General features: G+C 55.8%; 1 protein-coding gene across 2 annotated transcripts in view; it reads right to left on the bottom strand.

The window, feature by feature from the left end:
- Positions 1-22,431, bottom strand: part of AGO2 (argonaute RISC catalytic component 2) — a 92,042-nt gene extending 69,611 nt beyond the window's left edge. The window contains exons 1-2 of one of the 2 annotated variants that reach the window (XM_042254044.1): positions 22,284-22,431; positions 16,511-16,671 (exon numbers count right to left, since the gene is read on the bottom strand). Coding sequence is in view for 1 of the 2 variants with exons in the window: in XM_027972863.2 (XP_027828664.1) it covers positions 22,284-22,305 (22 nt within the window). In the remaining variant the exon portion in view is untranslated. The remainder of the gene's footprint in view (positions 1-16,510; positions 16,672-22,283) is intronic. The other variant, XM_027972863.2, reaches the window with a different exon arrangement.
- Positions 22,432-22,758: the final 327 nt, after the last annotated feature.

The following is a 22,758-nucleotide window of genomic DNA, read 5'->3' as shown; positions in this document are numbered from 1 at the left end:
CGCCCACAGAGCAAACTGGGACCAATGGCAGCAGTCTCCCAGCTCCGCGCAAGGCGAGCCCCCAACGGGAGCCACACACGCTTACGGATGGCAAGGCTCAGAGGCACGGCAAACTAAGAGTCGTATGATTCAAAAATTTAACGTTTGGAAATAACACCAATTTCCATCAACAAATGAGTGGATAGAACAAAAGCTGGTCCATTCCTAGTGAAATACTGTTCAGCCATAAAGAGGAATGAAGCCTGACACCTGCTACAACCTGGATGAACCCTGAAAGGAAGCCAGATACCAAAGTCCAGCTCTCGGCTAGTTCCACTCCTATGGAATGTCCACTCAGGCACACACCCTGAGACAGAAGGCAGAGGGGCAGCTGCCAGCAGCTGGAGGAACACGGGATGGAAGACTGAGGGCTGTGGGCACAGGGCTCCTGTTCAGGGCGGTGTGAACGTGCTGGACCCAGGCAAGAGGCAACGGTTTGCAGACACTCTGAATGCACTTAAGGCCCCGAACGGTACACTTTAAAATGGCAAATGTCATGTCGCATATATTTTATAGCACACACACACACGCACGCATTTTCTCAGCACCGAGCTCTGAGCCCCGTGGGGAGGCGCGGCCCTCGCTCCGGGGTCTCTGGTGGAGACACACTCACTGCAAAGCCATCAGCTCTGGCAGGGTCTTCAGATCTTCAGCAGCAACAGATGAAGGCAGTGCCCACCTGGGGCTCTGAGAGCTGCATCTGGAGAAAATGAGCCCGGTGTCTTTTTGAACATCCATGTCATAGAGGACAGAGATAGCCGATCGGAACACAGGTTTTTAGCCCTTTCTTTCATGATACTGACTCCGCCTCCTGCCTCTCTGCAGCCCCTCCGGAGCCCGCCCTGCTCAGCCCTTGGGCACACAACGCAGCCCCTCATCGTCGTCCCCACAGTTGTCAGTGGAGACCCCAACACACGGCCTCCATCCCTCTCCCGGGAGCGGCTTGGGCCTGGCGGGCTGCCCACAGGCTGGGTGCAGTGCAACGCGGGCGGACAGCAGGTCACGGCCGGCAGCACACAGGGTCACTCAGAAACCTCACCAGGTAGAGTGGCTCAGAGCTACCCAGGCAGGCACGGGTGCCAGGAAAACCAGCAGGTCCTGCACTCTCGGCCCACCATCTACCAGCCCTAAAACGCCAGGCGTCCTAAACGCTAAAGGGGCAGGATGGGAGCAGGAGCGAGGTTTACTGCTCCAGAGCGACCCCAGGGTCACCCGCAGAATCAGAGAGCAGAGCGTTCTGAAGGCCTGGACGCCTCAACGGGTGCCTTTACGGCCTCAAGGAGGGTCCCCCACGCAGGACCAGCGTGGCCAAGATGCAGATCACGAAGCCACGTTCAGCACCAGGTCTGTCTGTCCGCCCGCGTCCAGCGCTCTGCCCCTCCCATCCTGGCACCTCGCGCTGCACTGGGCCTCCCTCCACACCCCACCTGCACCACCTGCTGGGACCGACCCCTCCAGACCCCATCGACTAGCTCAGCAGGACCACAGCTCCCTGACAGGCTGGCCAGTCACGTCGTGGGGGAGATGGGCCTACAACATGAAGGGAAGGAGACAAACACTCGGAAACAAGCCGGCTGCCAGTGGGCTGTGCGGGAGACCAGGGCATTCCAGCCAGGTTTCATGGTTTCAGCAGGGTTTCATAGGAAACCCGCTTTGAGCAGATCCTGAAAAGAAGGAATTTCCATCCGCAGGCAAGGGGGCCAGGAGGGCTGGGTCCAGGGGTGGCGGGGTGGCGAGGGGAGGTGCCAGGGCGGGAGGAGGGGTGTGGAGGTTGTGCCAGCGGCGGGCAGCCGGCAGCCAGGTGGGCCGGGTGGCATCCCAGTCCCGACGCCGCTCCGGGGGTTAGACCGAGTTCCATAAATAGCCGGCAACCTTTGGTTCTGTCCAAGCAGGCGGTGTGACCACAGCAGGGCCCCAGCCTCAGGCCCACAGGACAGCGCCAGCAGGGCACCTGCCGTTTCCGACTCCCGCAGGACTTGCTGTCTGAAGCTCTTTCCTGACCGTGAGCCCGCACCCCTTACCCGCTGACTGCTCGCCCATCTGCCCCCCAGATCGCAAGTTCCCTGAGAGCAGGAACCCTCTGCTCTGGTCCACTCTCTCCTGGGTGTCCAGGACAGGCCAGAGCAGGTGCCCCAACCCGGAGCCCAGAGGGCGGCTGGGGGAGGGGCAGTGCTGACCTCGGCCACAGAGAGCGAGGTTCCTGCCCTCGTTCCTGGGCCCGGCTTGTGACAAGGCAGCAGGATGTCAGCATTAACTCTTCACCAACAATTTCCACACACTCGGAGTGGCTGTCTGCTGGTCAGCAATCAATTAGAACGCATCCGCTATGTAGGTCGCACCGTTCGCTCCCATTTTCTCCTGGGGCAGGTCAGAAGCCACGAGCAGAAGCCCGCAACCAGCACTGTGAGACGCAGCGGGGTGATGGGCCTCGCGCCAGCACCCCGGCCGGGCGGCTCCGGACAGCTTCTTGGGGAGGGAGGGGAAACACGCCGTGCTTGTTTTAATGGCAAAGCATACTTTTTCTTTTTTTGCCAAGCATATTTAAAAAAATTTTTTAATTGTGGTAAAAGTCACATAATTTGAAACATACTATTTTAACCATATCTCAGCACACAGCAGCTGGCTGTGGCGCCCAGGGCACTCACGCTGTTGTACAACTCTCACCCTCATGCGTCTCTGGAGTTCCCATCTTCCCAAGCTGAAACTCTGTCCCCAACACTCACGTCCCATCTCCCCCCATCCGGCATCTCAGTGTACTTTCTGACTCTGTGAACTTGACTATCCTCATGTAAGTGGAGTCGAACAGCATTTGTCTGCACCTATAAGTATCCTTTACTTTTAAACACAGAGGTGATGAAGAGCAAGCAGGACCGGTGGCAGGGAAGGGGGAGGGTCTTCGTCTAGGCCCACAGAAACGCTTCAAACTCAGTCTGGATGCCAGCCGGGAACGGAAGCACTTCCAGACTGACAATCTCTCTCAGACGGACACCCAAACACAACGCGCACTCAGGGCGTCGGAAAAACCATCAGCATCTGCTGGCAAACACAGGGGCTTTTGTGACAGCCAACTTTCATAAACACCTCCTCCAAGCACAAGCAGGTTTCAGAGAACTACGGACACCGCTCACGGGAGCCGCCTATTTTCACAAAGAGCTCTGAGACCTGAGGGAGAGCCACGCTCCTTCACCAAGAACCAACGGACGACCTGTGTCCTTCCACGCCGGAGATGGTCACTCCTGCAGCCTCCCACCCACACCGGCTCCACGGACAGGCCATCCAGGTCTGTCCCAGCCCCAGACTCCTGCTGCAGTCCCAGCTGGCAGCACAGACAAGAACTCAGACTCCAAATCAGACTGACTTCTTCGGTAGTTTTATGAAAACATGCATGTAAGTCGTGAAACCACTTCATCAAAGTGGAACGTCTCTTTACACACTCTGGAATTGAGACGGTTCAGGAGACTGAAACCACACAACGCAGGGTTCTCCTAACTCAGCAGTTCTCCCCAAGTGCTCCTGGGCACTCCTGGGAGGCCCCTAAGACCCTTTGAGGGGCTTCCTGGAGTTAAAGCCATGTTCCTCGAGTCTGAGCCGTCACAGGCCCTCTCTGCTGGCAGGGACAGCTGCAGCGCCCCAGCTGGGCTGTCACTGGTCCACCAGCAGAGACACGCTCCGGTGAGAGGAGCAGGAGGCGGTTAACCTGGCCATGTGCTTAAAGGGGCAGCAGTGCCTCCCGAAGCGCTGCCTCAGGCCTTTTCGATCCGTGTGAGAGAAACAGGAAACGCTTGTTCCCTAAGAACAACAGGATCTCAAGGAAGAGTGACCACACCAGGTCGAGCTGTGGACTGACCCCTTTCTCAAGAGACTGCAGACACTTTCTCAAAACCGGACCTGTCCCTCCAGGAAAACGGCTGCCAGTATTTGCTCTAATAATAAAGTTCAAACTTCAAAGTGAAAACTAGAATTGTGGAAAACATGTGCTTGCCACCATGAGCGTAAAGCCCCCAAACACTTACGGGTCTGTGGCGAGTGCAGCAGAGATGTGATGTCCCTGAGCACGGCGCCTCCCTGTGTCTGGGAGGCCGGTGTCTGAGATCCAATGTCCTCCAGTGATGACACGGACGCCACACGACCACCGGCTACAGATGGCCACTGGCTACAGACGGCTTCACACCGCACCTGGCCCGGTTTTGGATCCTGCAGGACAGCTAGCTTTGAAGAAACTACGACTTGTTGCATTCTGACGTGGTGGCAAAGAAGAGCATGCACAACCACCTGTGAAAACCACTAACACGCCTGCCTTCCAGCCACACACCAGCGTGAGGCCAGATTTTCTTCATATACTTCAACCAAAACGACACATCCCAGCAGACACAAAGCACAAACTGACTGCTGCTTTTATCAAGGTAAACCTAAAAGAGATTTACAAAAGCCTGAAACAATACTATTCCTTTTTTTTAGTTTTAAAAAATGCTTTCATAAAAATATATTAATACATACTGGATTTCCTGTCAGCACAATATATTAAATGTTGGTCATCACAGCCCATCTAACATTTTAATGCCCTCAATTTTAATATCCTATACAGTAATGATGGCTCTAACCCACATAAACAAAGGGTCTTTTGGCTCTCCGGTAGTTTGAGAATATAAAGAGGTCCTGAAACAAAAGGGTTTCAGAACTGCCTGAACTGATCCTTCTATGGGTGTGGCTTGTCACCCGAGTGGTTCCACCATGCACTTCTCCAGGAATAAAGCCAAGGGCAGCGCATGCCAGGGACACAGCGGAGCAGACGGAGGCACTGCGGACAGGCCATGTGCGATCTGCTCCCAGCAGAGGCGGAGACGAGCAACACCGGAAGCTGGGTGGTCTGACCACCGGGGCGGCTGCACCCCCCCCACCAGCACCGTCGACCAGCAAGGGCGTCCCCATCGGTGCTGCGTCTCGCCGACGTGAGCGCTGAGCACTCCACAGCCCTTCTCTGGGAAACCACCCACCAAGACGGGAAACAGACACAGAAAGTGTCACCCAAGTAGACAGAGAACCAACCACCAGTACAGGGAAGCACGCCGTCCACGCTTGTTCCAGAGGAACGGGGGTGATCCGCTACAGGCCTCAGTGGTTGACTGACTCACGAATGTCGTTGGATGAACCCTGCTCGCTTTCTCCCAATGCAAACAGCCCGGGTCAGGGGGAAGGGGGGCACTGGGCTGTGTGGGCAGTGAACTCTCAGGATCCGGTAATACAGATGCCTACAGTGTGCACACTTCCTATCCGCTTTTTTTTTTTTTTTTTTTTTGAGGTTTGGCAAATCATCACGTAACCTCCAAGTGTACCCAGTTATTTTAGTTCAAACAACTATTTATCAAGTGCTCAAGTAAAGATAAACATCATCCACTTCAAAATACGTCATATTTCACCAGGACAAGATCGGAGCAAACAGGTTCTCTTCATCACTTCCAGGGAGCAAACAGCGTCCCCAGTGGGCACCTCGATGGAGGGTCACTGGCCAGGGCCCGCTCTTCACCAGGCTCGGGATCCCCATGGGTCACAAGACCACAGAGGAGAGGGGAAGGCCCCTGCGGACTCTCAGAAGGGCCACAGCCTGCCCTCCTGTTCTCAGATCAACCCACACCCTCTCCCCCAACCTCCTGCACCAGCACGCCACATGGTGGAACCGGGGCTCAGCACAGTGACCCGTTATGATGACACATACCAAGGGTGACGGCCGTCCTGCAGGCCAAGGGGAGCAGCAGCATCTGGGCCCCTGGGGCTCACCAGGCATAGTCCTTTTCATTCTGATGTAAAAAGTGGGTGAAACGGGCGCTGAGATCCAGGAGCTGGGCTTTCACAAGGCCTTTCCCCCATCACCCCATCCTAGTCATCACCCTCCACCGAAGCACGTGAAAATGATTGGTGAGCACCAGGGGCAGTGAGAGGGGAAAGAAAGAAACCACCTGAGATGTTAGTAAAGGACGGTTAACCGAAATTCCCTCTGGGGCAAACCAGGGCACCACGGCCCAGAACAGAGTTAGAAATCCACGGTTTTAAAGAAAGCAAAACACAAGTCAGTATCCACTAATTCAAAACAGCATCCCTCCACTCCCCACCCCCCAAATCAACTGACTGCTCTTTAATTAAAACACTGGAAAATCCAAACCCACCTAAGCTAAGTCCATTTTCCCCTTTTACTGTGTAATGAAGTCTGCCCTACTACACGGAACGCCCTTACAATGTCCTGCACATCCGCGTAATTGCGGCAAAGCCAGGCGGCTGCCTTCCCCGGGTGCTCGTCAACCCCGGGGCCCTGGCCACCTGTCAGGGCCCTCAGAGTCAAGGCGCCAGGACCGCAGGGAGCTGTCCAGATCTGAATCCGGGCCCGGTGCTTCCCGCCGTGCGCCCTGCCTGCACTTTTGTGCCTCCGTTCCCTCTCTTCTAAAATGGTGGGGGGCGGCTAACAGGTCCCACTAGGGTGGAGTCCATACCCGGAAAGCACCTGAGTGCCTAGTACTTGGCCAGCAGGATGCCCACCGAGCTGCTGCGGCCAGCACTCAGCTGGCTGACCTCCAGCACCTCAGCCCACAGCTGGCAGCTGAAGCCACGTCACGGGTGTGACTCTCACAGCTGACCCGTGGCCACTCCCTGCAGGCCGGCGCCATTCACTCATTCATAGCTTTCAGTGCGGCCCACTATTACCTGCTTCCTCAGTCCTGTGATGATGCTGTGAACAGCACTCTCAGCTGTAGGGATACAGGTATCAACCAGCCAAATACAAACACTGAAAGCAAACCACTTTTAAAATCAACAAAAATGCAATAAAGTGGACGGTGACAGGCTACCACGCAGCACTCAGGTCCTGGCGGCCCAGGAGCAGCCAAGCAGGGGTCAGCCTCCACCAGCTACCTACCCCGGTCCCCGGCCCCACAGGTGGCCTTCAGTGCCGCCCCGGGCCCCGGCCGGCCCACCTTGCACAACCCTGAAACAACCATCTGAGCAGTGGCAGAAACAACACCCAAGAACTGAGACCAAGCAGCGGGGACCTCTCCACTAGCGAGCAGCAGCCGGCGTTCCGGCACCGGATACAAGGGCACCCGCGTCACGTTAGAATAGTCATTTCTGCGGAGTGCAGCATATTCTGGGGAGATAAACACAGGTTGGGTGAAACTTTAACACGCTTAGAGTAGAAATAATCTTGCTTATTTTAAAAAAGGGGCGAGCTTCTTGCAAGGGTCGGTTTCCAGCTCCCCACACAGCTTGGTGACACGTCGAGACGCTCCCCTTCTGTGCACCACGGCTGCCGTCCACAAGGAGGTCTGCTTCAAATTAAAACCCGCTATTGAGCTGCAGCACTAACGGGGCTGCTTTGCTTCTTCTGGGGCTTTGTTTAGAAAGGACTTTGACAATGTCCAAGCAAACAACTGGGGCCAAAGGCGGGAAAGCCCGTCAAAGGCACAGGAGCACCTGCTCCCAGCCGTAGAGGGAGCTTCAGAGGCACAGGAGCGCCTGCTCCCAGCCGTAGGGGCGCTTCAGAGGCACAGGAGCGCCTGCTCCCAGCTGTAGGGGCGCTTCAGGAGTGCCTGCTCCCAGCCGTAGGGGCGCGTCAGGAGACACGCGCCACAGCACTCTCTGTATCAATCTGCAGTCTCTCATCTCCAAATCAAAGCTCGCCCCCAGTGGACGCGTCTTTCTGGAACATAATGGACGACCCCGTGGACTGATGGACGTGCGGCGACGTGGGGCTCACCAGGGCAGTGGCGGGGGAGCTCTGGGGGTCTGCACTGCGGGGTCCGCGTCCTCGCACAGGCACCCCCGGGACCAAGCCCTGTCCAACTTCTCCACGCCTGGGGTCCAGGTCAGAGAGGAGCCTCCCCGCCCGGCCCCGGGCCCTCTTCGGCCATGCCCGCCTCCTGCAGCCCTCACCAGCCCCAGGCAGCGCCGGCGCAAGCAGGGCTCTAAGTGGCACTTTCAGATTCCCCCAGGAAGGGCTCGTTCCTCAAAGAAGCTGCGACATTTCTTCCACCTGCTAACATCACCAACCCACTCCAGTATTCCTGCCTGGGAAACCCCATGGACAGAGGAGCCTGGTGGGTGACAGTCCATGGGGTCACAAAGAGTCAGACACGATTTAGCGACTAAACAAGAAAGTCACTGCAGTAATAAGTAACACGCGTTGAGCACATCCCAGGCACCAGCAGGCACTTTCGCATGTTAACTTATTTTACCACCACAATAAAACGGCTGTTAAACATGATCTCTGTAACAGTCAGGCACGCTGAACACAGGCAATGAAACAATCATATGACATTGATAACTATGAGTAAGTATGCATAATCAACATCTGTTGGAACTAGATATCTCTTGATATTAGATATAAAATATAATACAGTATGTTGACAAGTGTTCTGCTGGCTCTCTGATACATTATTTTACATGAATACATAGTTATCACCCCCATTTTACAGGCACCAGAAGTAACGAGATGCCGCGAACTGGGACGCAGCTGCAGGGGCCCTGCTCGCTTCCCGGGGGGCTCCCCTGAGGAGGGGAGGGCCTGGGGGAGTGGAGCGGCTCTCAGCCTTGGGGTCCAGTGCCCACTCAAGGGGGACTCACAGGGGTCCCGGAGCCCACCTTACACATGGGGCGTCTGTAATTAACCACAGAGGGTAGGCACGGCTAAGAGTCTGTGCTTCGTTTCTGTTAAGCTGCCTGTCTCCAACACACACACCTGTCCACCAGATAGACCCCGATGGCCTGCTTCCCAGCAACGGCACTGACGATGCAGCCAGGAGGCGTGGTCCTGCCCTCTGGCAGCTTCCAGTCAGCGAGAGACGGGACTCTTGGCCGCCCCTCGCAACCTCACTGGGGACGGTGTGGAGAGGTGCATGCTCCCAGCGCGTGTCGGGATGGTGAGGGGCCTGCAGCCATGGAGTGCCCAAGCTCCCCGACCCGCCGTACCGTTGCCAAGGCTCTGCGGAAGCGCTGGCACGGCGCCCTAGGGGAGGCAGTGGCGAGGATGGTCCCACAGCTGAGGGGCACGCAGCCACAGGAACCAAGCTGCGGCTGTCCCTGGAGGCCACCACCCCACACAAGTGCCTGCCATCAGCTTTACTTTTAACATCACTGTAAACATCCCCCCAACAAATGTAAACAGCCCTCGGAATAGCTCATGGTATTAGGTGAAAAGGGACAACGCAAAATTCTAAGTGTAGGCTGCTCCCAGCTACCTATGTATGTACAGGAAAAAACGTCTGGAAGCAAACCCATTTGCTACTTCGCTACTTCTTCCAAGGGTCGTTACCTGTGGATTTTTTTTTTTTCAATATCTTCTAAATTCTCTGAAATAAGCATGTATTCCTTTTATCATGAAAGATAAAATACTTAAAAAAAAAAAAACAAAACAGAACCAAAAGGCAACAGCGCCTGTGGTCACCTCCCAACAGTAAGAAAGCTTGAGGCAGACCGGGGCGGGGTGGGGCGTGGGCCCTGCCGGGGGCACACTACTGCTCCTGGCCTAGGAAGGCCGCCCCGGCCCTCGGGCCCACGCTGGCGGGCGGCGGGCGGGCTCCTCAGTGTTCCCGCAGTGCCTGCGCCTCCGCGGGGGACGGCCAGCCCTCCCAGTGGCTGCCTCTGGGCACCCAGTCACCACGCTAACGGTTGCAAGTGCGGCACCTACAGCAGCGGGGTCCCTGAGTCTGCCCCATTCATTCCCTTTTTGGCCACACTGTGCGGCTTATGGATCTTGTCCCCCAACCAGGGATTGAACCCACGCCTTCGGCAGTGAAAGCCTGGAGTCTTACCCACTGGACCGCCAGGAAAGTCCCTAAACTGAATCTCTCATTTACTAGAAGAGCACAGAGGGAGAACTCAGGAGGACTCCTGACCGAGTGCCCCCGGCCAGACGGTGAGCAGCCACATGCAGACCGGCTCTCCAGGTAGCCAGCCTGTCTCTTCAGGGGCGGGCAGCAATTCTGAAACTACTTTCCATGTCTGCTCAGCCCGCACAAATGAGCAAATACACTGGGGGCAATGAGACCTAGACTTCTCACTATCTGATGAAGACCCAACTATCTGATGAAGAAGCTATAGATAAAGAGGGAAGCTAGAGCAGGCCCAGAGACACTGGACTGAAACCGGCAATGCCAGCACGGATGCAGTTGTTAATACACACACAGAGAAACACCTGTGTGTATGCGCAGGTGTGTGAGTACACATACAGCCCATGTCCACTGAGAAGCAGGGCAGGAAAACCACAACAGAGGCTGGAGTGTCCTGTAGGTCCAGAAGGGAAGTCACCAGAAAACAGCGGGGGTGAGCTGAGAAGACACAGCGCAGCCTGAGCGAGCGCCCACGGAGAGGGCACAAAAGACGGGGGAGAGAGGGGCTCCAGCCTTCTCACGCAAAGAGGCGCACGGGGCCGGGACAGCCAATGAGGCCGGCCCCCAGGCTGGCCAGGGACTGGCCAGGAAGCGGACCGTCACCTAACAGCCAAGCCTGAGCAAGATCTTCAGGCAAGCTCGCAGCACCGGACCAAAGCTGGTTTCCCGACTTTGGTAACGGCCCTCAAAGGAGCAATACAAGAGGGTAACACCGGGGGGCACCAGCGTGGGAATTCTGCACCTCTGGCTCCTCTCCTGTAAGTCTGACATTGCCTCACAGTAAATGAATATCGGGGTGCCGAGACACGGGCCTCCTGTGGTCTCTACTCTTCCGAATATTTGAATTCTTCCTCATTAAAAAGTCTTTTAAAACTCTTTCTCAAAATTATACTCCAATAAAAAAAGTTTTTTCTCAAAGCCTGCAGACTCAACTTAAATCTGCCCGCCTCTACCAGCGCACTGCCTCACCGCCCAGCCAAGCCCCAAAGCAATCAGACATCTTCCACACCGCCTGCCTCCTGGCCCGCACATGCTCCGCTGGCCACCCTTGGAGCCTCTCCAGCGTGCCAGTCTTGGGCATCTTCAAGCCCCCGCCCCCGTTCTCCACCCGCAGCCAGGGGCTCCCGGGAAGCACATATGGCAGCCGTGCGTCCCTCACGCTTGCCCCCAACCTTCTGCATGGAAGCCTGTGTGCTCAGGGCGGCCTCTGCCCCGGCCCCACCTCCTGCCACCACCCCCCACAGGCCAGGCTGCCCATCACGTTCCCTCTGGAATGTGCCCTCCTCCCATGTCTCCCAGGGATCTCTGGCGACTGGGTGGTGCTCCCCTGTGTTCCTGACTCAGTGAACTCGGGGTGGGGGACGCAGGAGGCGCCGTGGTTTGCACCCAGCACTGTCCTCTGGGCACCGGACAAGACGCCTAGCACACAGCTGGCACTCAGTATGTACCCAGAAAGTGAACACTTTTGACTTCAGACACACAGGCCGGAGCTGGATACTGGACTCTTACCTTCTCCCCACCCTGTTAAATTATGAAGCTTTACTGTATTTATCTAGTCGTCCAGGTTCCAAACATCCTCTAAACTCTAGCACAAAGAAATATACCTTACAGCTATTAGGTAGATCTGGGCAAAATGCGCCTAAATCTAATATTTTTTTCTACTTTGGTAAGTAATAAAATATGCCAGACGTGATATATTACACTACTAACTTCACTTTCTAAAAGGCTGTGATGACAAAAATCGCTGTTGCTGAGGATGTGGAGAACCCGAAACCACTCCGTGGAAACAGTCCATCAGTTCCTCTCAAAGTCACAGAGTAAAACCCAGCAATTCCACTCCTGGTACGTGCCCAAGAGAAACAAAGGCACACGCCACACACCAACCCGCGGGCGAACGCTCACAGTGGCGGCAGCCACGGCAGCCGGAAGGCGGAAGCCTCCCAAGCGCCCGTCGAGCACAGACGGCGGGTGAGCCCACTGTGACCAGCACGCAACGGGCCAGCCACCCCGAGGCGCTGACACCCTGAGACACGAGCCCCGAAGACGCCCGGGGAAAGAGCCGCGGAAGGCCGCGTGCTTTATGACCCCCTTACATGGAATAACCCAGCGGAGGCAGAGCCGCAGGCAACGAGGCCTGGTGGTTCCCAGGCAGGAGGGAGTGGGGAACGGGGAGGGACTGCTCAATGGGCAGCGTTTCCTTTCGGGGTGATGGAAATGCTTCGGAACTAGACAGAGGCGCTGCGTACCTAACACTGGATGCACTAGAGGCCCCCGAACCGTCCACTGTAAAATGGTTTATGTCCTGTGGGTCTCCTCTGTCAAAAAAAAGAGCCTATGACATTCTGAACACCACGGCCTCTCTGAAACACTGATGATCTTTCTTCTCTGCCTTTGTTGACATTCAGACACACTTGGGACAGACCATGCAAGTAACAGAAAGAGCCGAGGGCAAGGGCTGCAGGCCTGCCCCAAGCTCAGGCAGGGAGGCCTTCCTCACTGTGCCGAGTGTACAGAGCAGGGGCCGGGGCCTGGAGCAGGGGGCCAAGCCAGCACCGTGCAGAGCCAGCCAGAGCCACCACCGCCACCCCAAAACGCAGCTCTGCAAAGGTCGCCAACAGCCACCACTTGACAACATGGGCTTAAACAGATCTTATTTCAGAAAAACACGCGAAAATAAAATAGAAACTACTCTTCAAATAAGCGCTTGCTGGGACACCAGGAACTATCAGATAACTCAGCGGGGTGTGTCTCGTCCCACAAGGATGCCAAACTCCAGGCCAACCGGGCGGGCACCACCCTTACCCACTGCCCCCGTGGCAGACCCTGATAAACCCCTCTGGGTGCCCCTTCCTCCTGTGATAAGCCCAGACTGGGCTCAGCCCTTCTTGCCACAATGCTCTAGCATCCAGGACTGCCTCCATCTCAGGTGAGATGCCTCCTGCCGAAATGAGACTCAAATCCCTTAAAAAGCCAACCAAGTTCTTTCTTTTTCTTCTAAAGACAAAAGACAAAAAAAAAAAAAAAAAAAAAAAAACAAGAAAGAAAATGCCACCCAGAGCTCCTGTAGCTTTACAACCAAATTTCTCACCATTGCTCCTATTTACTTCACAGCACTATTTCTCAGAGAGGTTTCACCCAGACATGCTCTTTTCCTTAATGCACCTCTAGAATCCCATCACTGAGAGAAGGTGGCTCACCAGCCCTGCACCCCAGGACCCCATACCTGGTGAAACCACAGCTCCGCCCGGGTCCCACACCTGCCCAGCCCTGCCCAGCCCTGCCTTGGGTGTGCACAGGCCCTAACGCACTCCACCCTCACAGCAAGGGAGGCACTAGGCCCCGGTTTACACGTGAAGACACTGGGCTAAAGCCAGGCACGGGTGCCTTCTCAGGCTCCCACTCCACGTGCCCACGGAGCTTCTAACTGGGTGCCTTCCAGGCCTGCCTCCTGAGGGCACAGCTTTGGACAAGAGCTAAGTAAGCCAGGAGGGAGGCGGTTAGTCTTGACTGCCTCGCCTCTACTGGCCAGGTCAGCACAGCTCAGCGTCAGAGACTCTCACAACACCAGGAGCCAGCTTACTCATTGGAGCCGAGCGGAGAGGCTGGGGCATGGAGGGAAGACCACCACCTGCCTCTGAGAGGCTACACGTCTACCTCTGCACGGATGTCCGCTTCCACTGTCAATTTAAGCAAACCCACTGGCAAGTGGCCCCCTTGACCCACTTTCCTCCACACGGCTCGACAGCATCCCTGCGAGGTCGCCCTCCACTCCAGAGGCAGAGCACCAGGGCAGGCTGGGGGCAGGGTTTTCAGAGCGTGCACAAGTTTCAAGTCAATAGGTTTAACTTTTGAACAATCAAGAGTTGACTGCAATAAGGATTTACTGAGTAAAAAGAAAACAGACTACAGCAGACACCAGAAAGAGACAAAAGATAACCAAGACGTCCTGGGCAGCAAGCAAAGGGAGTTTACATCCGGACAAAGAAGACAGACCCCCACCACAGCACTGGGTGCTATATAAAGATGCAAAGTGAAGGCCACAGATTTTTATCTCCTGGATTTCTTAGAACTGCCTTAAATTTAGCATATCTATAAAAGAAAACTGACCCCTGCTGCTCCTTCCTCCCCGGGGTCAGCACTGAGAGGCCAGCAGGTCAGCTGGGGGTGTGGTCTTCACCCCTGGCCCCGGCCCAGACACACACTGCCCTGCTCGGCACCGACCTGCCACCAACAGGGAAACTGACCACGACCCCACCAGACACAGACGAAGAGTCCTGCCACCAGGCCAGACTACCCCTTCCTGCAACACAACTGCCAAGTGCTCTCAGAGGGTCCCCATAACCTACAGAACAAAAGAGCCCTACGCTCAGCTCACTTTTAGGTACCCACAGCATCACCCCCCAAACCTCTGATGTCACACCCAGTGCCCGCCTACCTGGACCACCTCTCTTCTCCACAGGCTGCCGTGCCTTCATTCACGCTGCTCACTTCTTTGCCTTAAGACAGATCCAACCTCATCGGCCAGCCGGCCAGGGAAGTTTTTGTTGTGGAAACAGAGCATCAGTGTTGTACCAACTCTAATGAATTAATGGAACCTAATGATACAATCAACAGCAGGTAGTATTCACACTTAAAAAAAAAAAAACCCACCAGAACCCAAGAAAAGTAGAACCTGCCTTTGGATCTGACCACTACTTTGCAGGAAATTCACACGGGACAAACACGCTGAATTACACCAAGGGGACGCCATCAGCCAAGTCCAATTGGTGGAGACGATACTACATGTGAGCCAGTGTCTTCAGCCCAGCAATAGTAAGCACCGGGGAAGAGGAAGGAGAAACTAGAGGCTGAGAGTGGGACTGCTCAGGGCCGGGGTGGGGGGATGAGGAGCAACAGCTAACGTGCACAGCCTTTCTTTGGGGACAGGAGGCAAGAACATCCTCAGTCAGACCGTGGTGACGGCTGCTCAAGTCTGCATTGCTAAACAGAGCAGACTGCGCTCCACACTGAGCTTCCCAGGCGGTGCAGTGGTGAAGAATCCGCCTACCGATGCAGGAGGCACGGGTTCTATCCCTGGGTTGGGAAGATCCCCTGGAGGAGGAAGTGGCAACCCACTCCAGTGTTCTTGCCTGGGAAATCCCATGGACAGAGGAGCCTGGCGGGCTACAGTCCTTGGGGTCACAAAGACTCGGATGCGACTGAACAACAAAGGTACGTTGAGTTCCACGTCAATAAAGCTCTCCCTTGAAGGCGATACCAAAGAGACGCACCAGCCAGTCACGTGTGGGCCTCACCTGGATCCCAGTTCAACCAACTGTGAGCAGATCTGGACTCTGAGCAGGTGGTGCGGGACACTGGCAACCAGGGGTTACGGGAGGGGGCGGGGGAGGCGAAGACAGACCCCCTGCTCTCTCAGGGATCTTCTGGCCTGTGCAAATGACCTGAGACGCCTGGGGTCTGCATCGAGCCGAGGTGCAGGACGGGGACCAGGGCTCCCGGGGAGACAGGCCTGCCCCTGGGTGCAGGCGCGGTGGCACACAGGCTCCTCCGCATACGTTCCAGCTGACCCTGGCTCAACTCCCCTGCGCAAGCCCCTCCGGGCCGGCTCCCTGACTCTACCAGCCCACGGACATCACTGAAAAAGCTCTGTCCAGCCGCTCCTGGGCTCCACGTTCCCCGCAAAGGCTCCGAGCTCAGCCTGACTTTCCTCTCTGCCCTTCTTCTGGCCCAGGCTGCTCCACAATGCCTTCTCAGTGCCGCCGCACTGGCCACCGTGCCACAGGGCCCCGCACAGCGCACCAGGCAGGGGCCCCAGACACACCGCTTTTGCGCACGACTTGCTTCGCATCTCCATTCCCCCTCACATGAGCTCCTGCCGTTCACCCCCAAAAGCCTGCGACGCCTCCAGCTCAAGGCTAAGTTGTAATTACCAGTTTTGGGCCTGAGATGCCCTCCAAGTCTAATGTACGGTTCGTGGACTGAGCCACATGCGTTCACATTTAACAAGCGGCACACCTGCTGGGGCAGCAGCACGCAGAGGGAACCGAAGGTCCCAGCAATGTCCCCTGGCTCACCCAGCTCACCATCTGCAGACAGAGCCTGGCGCTTCCTCAGCGTCACCCCACAGGCCGTGCCCATCCACTGCCCAGTCCTGTCTGCAGAGGCTTCGCTACACAGCTGGGTCTACTCCGAATGACTCTGCCAGGGACATGAGCAAGCATCAGGGATAACCTTCCACTTCCCCAGTACTGAGCTTCCAAAGCAGCTGTGGCCCCCCGGCACCTGTGGCGTTTATCAGCGATGTGGCTCTTAGGGCTTATGAAGTAAAGACGCAGAAGTCAGCCAGGAGGGTCATGGAGAGGAGCGGTCACTGGGCAGAACCAGAGCAGGAGAAGCCACTGTGTGCAGAGGAGACCCAAGGATAAACTGACCGCGGCGGGGGGACCGCAATAACTAGGCGGCACCTCTTGCGTCCTCTCCCCAACCAGAACACCTCCACCATCAGGCATTCTTTCCCTGCACGAGGAGGAGACTGAGGTCCAGGGAGGCTGAGCATGCGCCCAGTCCTGGAGCCAGGACTCAAGTGAGGTCGGCCTGACCTGGAACCCGTGCTCTGGGCTTGCGTCACAACGACACCTAGCTCCCAGAAGCTCCCAGCAGACGCGCCGACGGCCTGGGTTCTGTCCAAAGTCGTCCTTCTCGTCGCTCAGCATCTTCCTCTGCTTTCTTCCCACTTCTTACCTGTACTTCTCTGTTGTTCCTACAAAAAGCAGATGGTGCCACCGTCTGCAAGGCCGGGAGAAGGCCTCCATTTTCCCAGCCCTGCTTGGCCCGCTGCGTGGACGGGCCCATGGCCCACGAGAGCAGCGGCGAGGGCCCTGAAAACACAGATGCTGCTGAGTCAGGAGCATTAGCCAGGCTCTGAGACTCAGAGGCAGTTGCCCCCTAGAGCCCCAGCTACAAAGCACCCTGGTCACACCTAACACCCTGCCACCTTCGCGTCCTACATAAGCTCAGTTAAAGCAAGGCTGACCCAGGGGGCCTGAGAAGGGGCTTAGCAACTTTCCAGTGCAGGGCCTCCCCGCTCCCAGTTCACACACAAAGGCCCCTACCCAGCCCTCGACCACATGAACGGCCGGCCGGGCTCGAGCTCCTCCACCGACATGAACGTGCCGTTGTGAGAACCGACGCTCAGAGACTGTACTGTTTCACTTTGAGTCAAAGCTGACAGAACATGTCAAATGACTATGACCTATGAACCTCAGTATTTTGACCTTTTATGTGCAACTCTCTAAGAACTAGAGCTCAGAGCTGAAACACCCAAAAGTAACTTGAAAAAAACCCAAAACAATGCCCCTTGGGAGACTGCCTGGGAGGCAGGAGGCTCCGAGACAAGAAGGATTCAGATACAATGAGACAGAGTCAGGTAGAAAGCATCTGGGCCCCTAAGGTGGCTGGTTCTAACCCTGCCACAGTTCTGTTTATGTGTTGCTATGGGTTCTTAAAGATGGATACATAACAATTTTCACTGCGAATTCATTGGAGTCCCCAGTAACAACCTATAAAAGCCTCCTTCTGCCCCAATTCTAAGTTGCATCCTCAGCAATATGAACCATAACTACAGTCAATGAAAGGTGAGGTTGTCATTCAATCAGACCTTTAAGCTTTACCAGGCAGGGAACCACAGGTAAACTTCACTTCTTATGGTCCATCATAAAGGCCCCTTTAGCACACCCACACTCTCACCTAGACACCCAAACCCCCACCCACCCCGGCCGGCAACCCCACTCTCTGGAGGCTGACCTCCAAGGTATGTTTCAGGCATGGGTTCCTCCCAGGGGGCCGACCTCCAATGAAGGTGCTCCATGGGGGCTGCTCCAGGCTCATCTCAACGTCCTCTCCTGCCCCGCCTCCCAACACCAATGGGTCTCAAGCTCCTTCTAAAAAACAAGCACCTGGGACATCTGCAAAGTGTAATTTCCTGGGTCTTCAGAGGCTTCCCTCGTGGCTCAGCTAGTAAAGAATCCGCCTGCAATATGGGAGACCTGGGTTCAATCCCAGGGTTGGGAAGATCCCCTGGAGAAGGGAAAGGCTATCCACTCTAGTATTCTGGCCTAGAGAATTCCATGGACTATGCAGTCCATGGGGTCACAAAGAGTCGGACACGACTGAGAGACTTTCACTTTCAGGGGCAGAGGTGGAGAAAAGCCTTCGGGTGGGCGCCCGGCTGCACCCCCCTCCCCAGGGCGCCAGGTCCCACTCACTGAGCCCAGGCTGTGGGCCAGTCCACGAACTCGTGTCCACCTGAGCCCAAGACCCCATCCTCCACCTCCAGCGCCGCCTCGGCCGCCTAGAACCTCAAACTCGACGCGTGCACACTCGCCGCGCGGTTCTCCCCACACAGACTGCTGGTCCTTCCCTCCTCCTGGGGATGAGGAGGAGCGAAGCTGCAGGAGAGGCAGGGCTTCCCCTCTTCACCCCGCGGCCCTTCTGCGGAAACAGCCCCGCGTAAAAAGCGGGCTCTACCACACTGAATGCTGAAGATGCCAAGTGGCCGGCCCCAAAATGTCGCTGAAAATAAGTGTGTCTAAATTAAAGTCACAAGCAGCTGGGTCTCATCAGCCTTCCCCAAGGAAGCCCAGGGACCCTGAACAGCCGGCTTCTTTCTAGAAACAATTAAAGGAAACTGGGGGGAAAGATACACACCCTCTGAAGAAGGGATCTTACAAGTCAGTGGGGTGGGGGGTAGCGGGAGACTCTAAAGATCCTCAAAGGCGTAAAACCAAATTCATGTGTGAACTTTTAATAAAATTCAGGATCCAAAACAACCATGAAGTAAACACACTTCTGAGATAATGAGAGAAATTGATTATGGACTGTTAAACGTGTGATAACAGCATCGAGTTTTAAATGCCCCCATCCTTCAGACACGGTACTTAAGCATTCAGGGTGAAACCACAGGGCTGGAATCCACTTTAGACTATCTCCACAGAGAAAAGAGGGGAAAGGGAAGATGTGAAGCAAATGTGGAAAATCTTGATAATTGCTGAGGCTGGTGATGGATAAATGGGAGCATATGATACCAGTCACTCTACTTCTGTGTACTTTAGATTATTTCACAATAGATACTGTTTTAAAAGTCAAGCGATACATTTTGAGTGTTCATGATAGCAATTCACAAAACAAAAATATATTTTATCAGACTGGGACTCTGTCATAGTGTTGCGTAACAGATTATAAAGAATAAACCCTACTGGCATTCTAAAAACTCTGACATAAACCTGAAGTTAACAGGAAATAATATTCTTCTGAACTGCATAAGTTTTAGGAGCTGAACCTTTCACATTTTTTTTTCCTTAAATTTAAATCCTTCTTCAAGGTTTAACAGATCCATCAAGGGAAGCTGGACCGCTAGCCAGCCATGCCCTGCAGCAGCTCTCCAGGGTGAAACGCCGTCTGCTATTCGGCAAAGGTGCACGGTTTCTGGGAGACTGGCCCAGATCTCTGAGATGACTGGGGTGGGGGAGAGAAGCAGCAGAGTGCGAGAGGAGTGAAATGACTCTAGAAACCACAGTGAGAGCCCCTCATTCTTAAAGTCACAGTCCTGTTCAGACAACTTTCCTACAAGACCTGTTTGGTGTGGCAGAAGTTACTTTGTAGCAGGTCTGTGAGGAATGTAACCCACAAGAGTCTGAGCACAGTGAAAAAACTGACCAACAAGCCCCCTTCAGTAGGCAATACTGAGATTCCCTTTAAGGTCTCTAAGCGGTTTGGAACGAAAAAAAAAATTGTTCATCTATGAAGGTTCAGGGTCACAGAAGAATCCACCCATCCTAAACCACTAACTCTTTCGAATAATTTTAAAAAAATAAACAAAAACAAAAAACTAAAAAATAGTAACTACCTAACTTTAGAGTCCAGATACCAATTCACATACATAATAGCATTTCCTAACAGACATAACAGTCCATAACAAGACTCTATTTTTAAAGTTAATTTACTTAGTCACTTAATAAGGGTATTAAAATGGGAAGTAGCAAAACTATTTGTAATTTTTTCTACAATCCAGTTCAAATGTCTTTTTATTATTCTAAACTAGGAAATACACTAAAAAGAGTTTCACCGAAGAGACTCTATTCCAGATATCCCTCTTAAATAAAATTAAAAGCCTGAGTGTGTAGAATAAAACTGAACTGTATCACAGCCTTATAATTACAGCACGCTTGTAGAGCCTGAAATTTGGGTTCATTCCCATCCTGCCGTTCACTGGCTAAGAACTATCCTACAGACTCATTTATTTTTTCAACCAAAGCTGTCCGATTTCAGAGCAGGTTTATCCACGAACAGTGAATGAGAGGGCCCCTCCCCACCAGGCCACGATGCACAGGCCCACATCACAGCAAGATTCTTCCAAGAGCCATGGAGAACCCGGAACGAGCCTGGAGATCCAGAGAACTAAACCTTTTTGGAAAATAAAACAGACAAGAAAATATCCCAGTGCACAGCACACAGCACTGGCGAGCGGTTCTTCCTGAAGCTCGTGTTTCAATTATACTCTAACACCCGAGCACTGGGTCCAGTCTACATGTAACAGGTGTTTCTTCTTGGGGGTCAAGGTCAAAAGAACCGAAAGCCACTTCTCTAAAGGGAGTGTATGGAGAGTCTGCTTGGAATCACACACATTGTCCTACTGCTCGCTGGCTGGCTGACCTTCGAAAGGCTCATAGCCTCTCTGTGCCTCTGCAGTCCATCTTCAAAATGACCATCAGCAACTTAGCAAGCTGTCCAGTGGCTCAGTGAACATCAGACACATCACAAAAGCTTGACCTTCCCCAAGGTTCTTCACTTTTTCTGGGCCTCCAACTTTTACATTGAAAATCTGAAAAAATGTTCAGTGTAGTGGCTAAGACTTGCTGGGTTCCTTCAGAGGGATGGACGGGGAGATTCTCACTCACCCAGGTGTGGGGGCTACCCTGCCACATCATGGGTGGGTGCTGCCCACCCGTTCTAAGAAGCCAAGTCTGTCTGCCCCCAGGACTGTGACTGTGACTGGAGCCCTGGGCCTTTCCCCACCAGGGCTGAGTCACCTTCCAGTTAAAACCATTACAGTTAAAACCATTCTTCTATCAAATTGCTGACAGCAATTTAAAAGTTGCTCTGGCTCAGCCTTGGAGAAGCTTTCTAACTAAGTGACATCAGAAAACAAGACAGTGAGTATTCACAAGGCACAGGACTGTTAGTGAATAGAAAGTGTTAAGGGATCCAAATGGATGAGAAGAGCCTGAAGAGGTCCGGCCAAAGCCCCAGCAGCAGGAGTCTTGGGAGGGCCAGGGCCCACAAAGGGCAGGACCCAGCCGGCAGGGCCTTCAGCCCGCTGGAGCCTGGTGGACAAAGGGGACAGGATATGCCCTGTCCAAGTGGCAGGGCCAGCGGGAAATTTAGAAGCCACGTGCCTGGCGGGAGAAGGGAAAAAGCTTACCAACATTTGACCACTTTCTTGCCTCAGCAAGCTAATCGCCCTTCTACTCTGCATTTCCCCCAAAAAAGTTCTTTAAAAAATGTGTTACTGCTCTAAGTTTTTCAGAACTTTTCTAAAGAAAGGGAGGCCGGCTAGTGAGAAAAGATGCTAAGGAAATCAGCACATCTCCTCACCTTCCTCTAGTTAACTGTAAAAGGCAATTAACACTTGAATAAGGAGCCTGTGTGTCTGGAATGAAAATGAGACGCGCGCAGGTTAGGGTTTTAGGGCGCCTTCCTATCCCTCTCTGTCCGCGGTCCTAACTACCAGCAAGAATTGGCCAAAATTCAGCATTTCCAGACTTTCCTTCGGAGAAGGGGCCGCAGAAGTGCTGGCAAAAAGAAAAACGAAACTGAGAGCGCTCCAGGCTCGCCGCGGCTCGGTCTGCGCCCAGCGGCCGCGCTCCTCCCCGCGCCGCCCGCACCCCGAGTTCAGCGCCCCCGGCCGGGGCCTCTCCGCCCCCGGGCGCTTCGAGCGCGGCCCCGGCCTCGGCCCCGCCGGCCCCGCGCGGCGCAGGGGCCCAGGCGCCGGGCGCAGGAAGCCGGGCAGGCGGGCGCCCGGGCCTCGGGCCTACACGCGCGCCGCCCGGCCCAGTCCGCGCTCCGGCCCGGTCCCAGCCCGCCGGGCTGCGGCGGAGACGGGGCGCGGGAAGGGCCCAGGCCGCGCGGGGCGCCCCGACGACTCGGGCCCGAGGAGGAGGCCGGGGCCGCGCGTCCGCGCTGGGGCCGAGGGAACGGCCGGCAGCCCCCCGCGCCCCCCAGGCCCCCCGACCCCCCGGCCGCGCTCCCCCGCCCGCCCGCGCCGCGCTCGCGCCCGGCCCGCCAACCGCCGCGGGGAGGAGCGCGCGGACTCACCGGGGCCGGCTCCGGAGTACATGGTGGCGCCGCCGAGGGGCTCCGGGGCCGAGGGGCGGCCGCGCGCGCGCCACGGGCCCCGACGCCGCGAGCCGCGAGGGAGCCGCCGGCCGCACGATCCGCCCCGGCGCGGCCGCCAAACAGGTTTACCCGACGCGGCCGGGGCGGCGGGCGGAGGCGGCGGCGGCGGGCGGGCGGGGGAGGGGGGGAAGGGGAGGGGAGGGGGAGGGGCAAGGGAGCAGGCGGGGGAGGGGCGGGGCGGGGCGAGGGAGCGGGCGGGGGCGGGGCGGGAGAGGAAGGGAGGCGCGGGAGGGGCGGGGCCCGCGCGGCGGGGGCGGGGCGAGGGGCGGGGCGAGGGCGGGGCGGGCCCGCGCGGCGGGGGCGGGGCAGACCAGCGCGGCGGCCGAGGCGGGCGCCGGGCACGGCGGACGGGGCCGGCGCCGGCGAGGGTGGCGCGAGGCCCCGTAGCGGGGGC

The sequence above is a fragment of the Ovis aries genome, chromosome 9 (assembly GCF_016772045.2).
Source record: "Ovis aries strain OAR_USU_Benz2616 breed Rambouillet chromosome 9, ARS-UI_Ramb_v3.0, whole genome shotgun sequence".
NCBI classification, from domain to species: domain Eukaryota; kingdom Metazoa; phylum Chordata; class Mammalia; order Artiodactyla; family Bovidae; genus Ovis; species Ovis aries.
The sequence above is the reverse complement of the archived record's forward strand: the minus strand, read 5'-3'. Positions and strand labels throughout refer to the sequence as shown.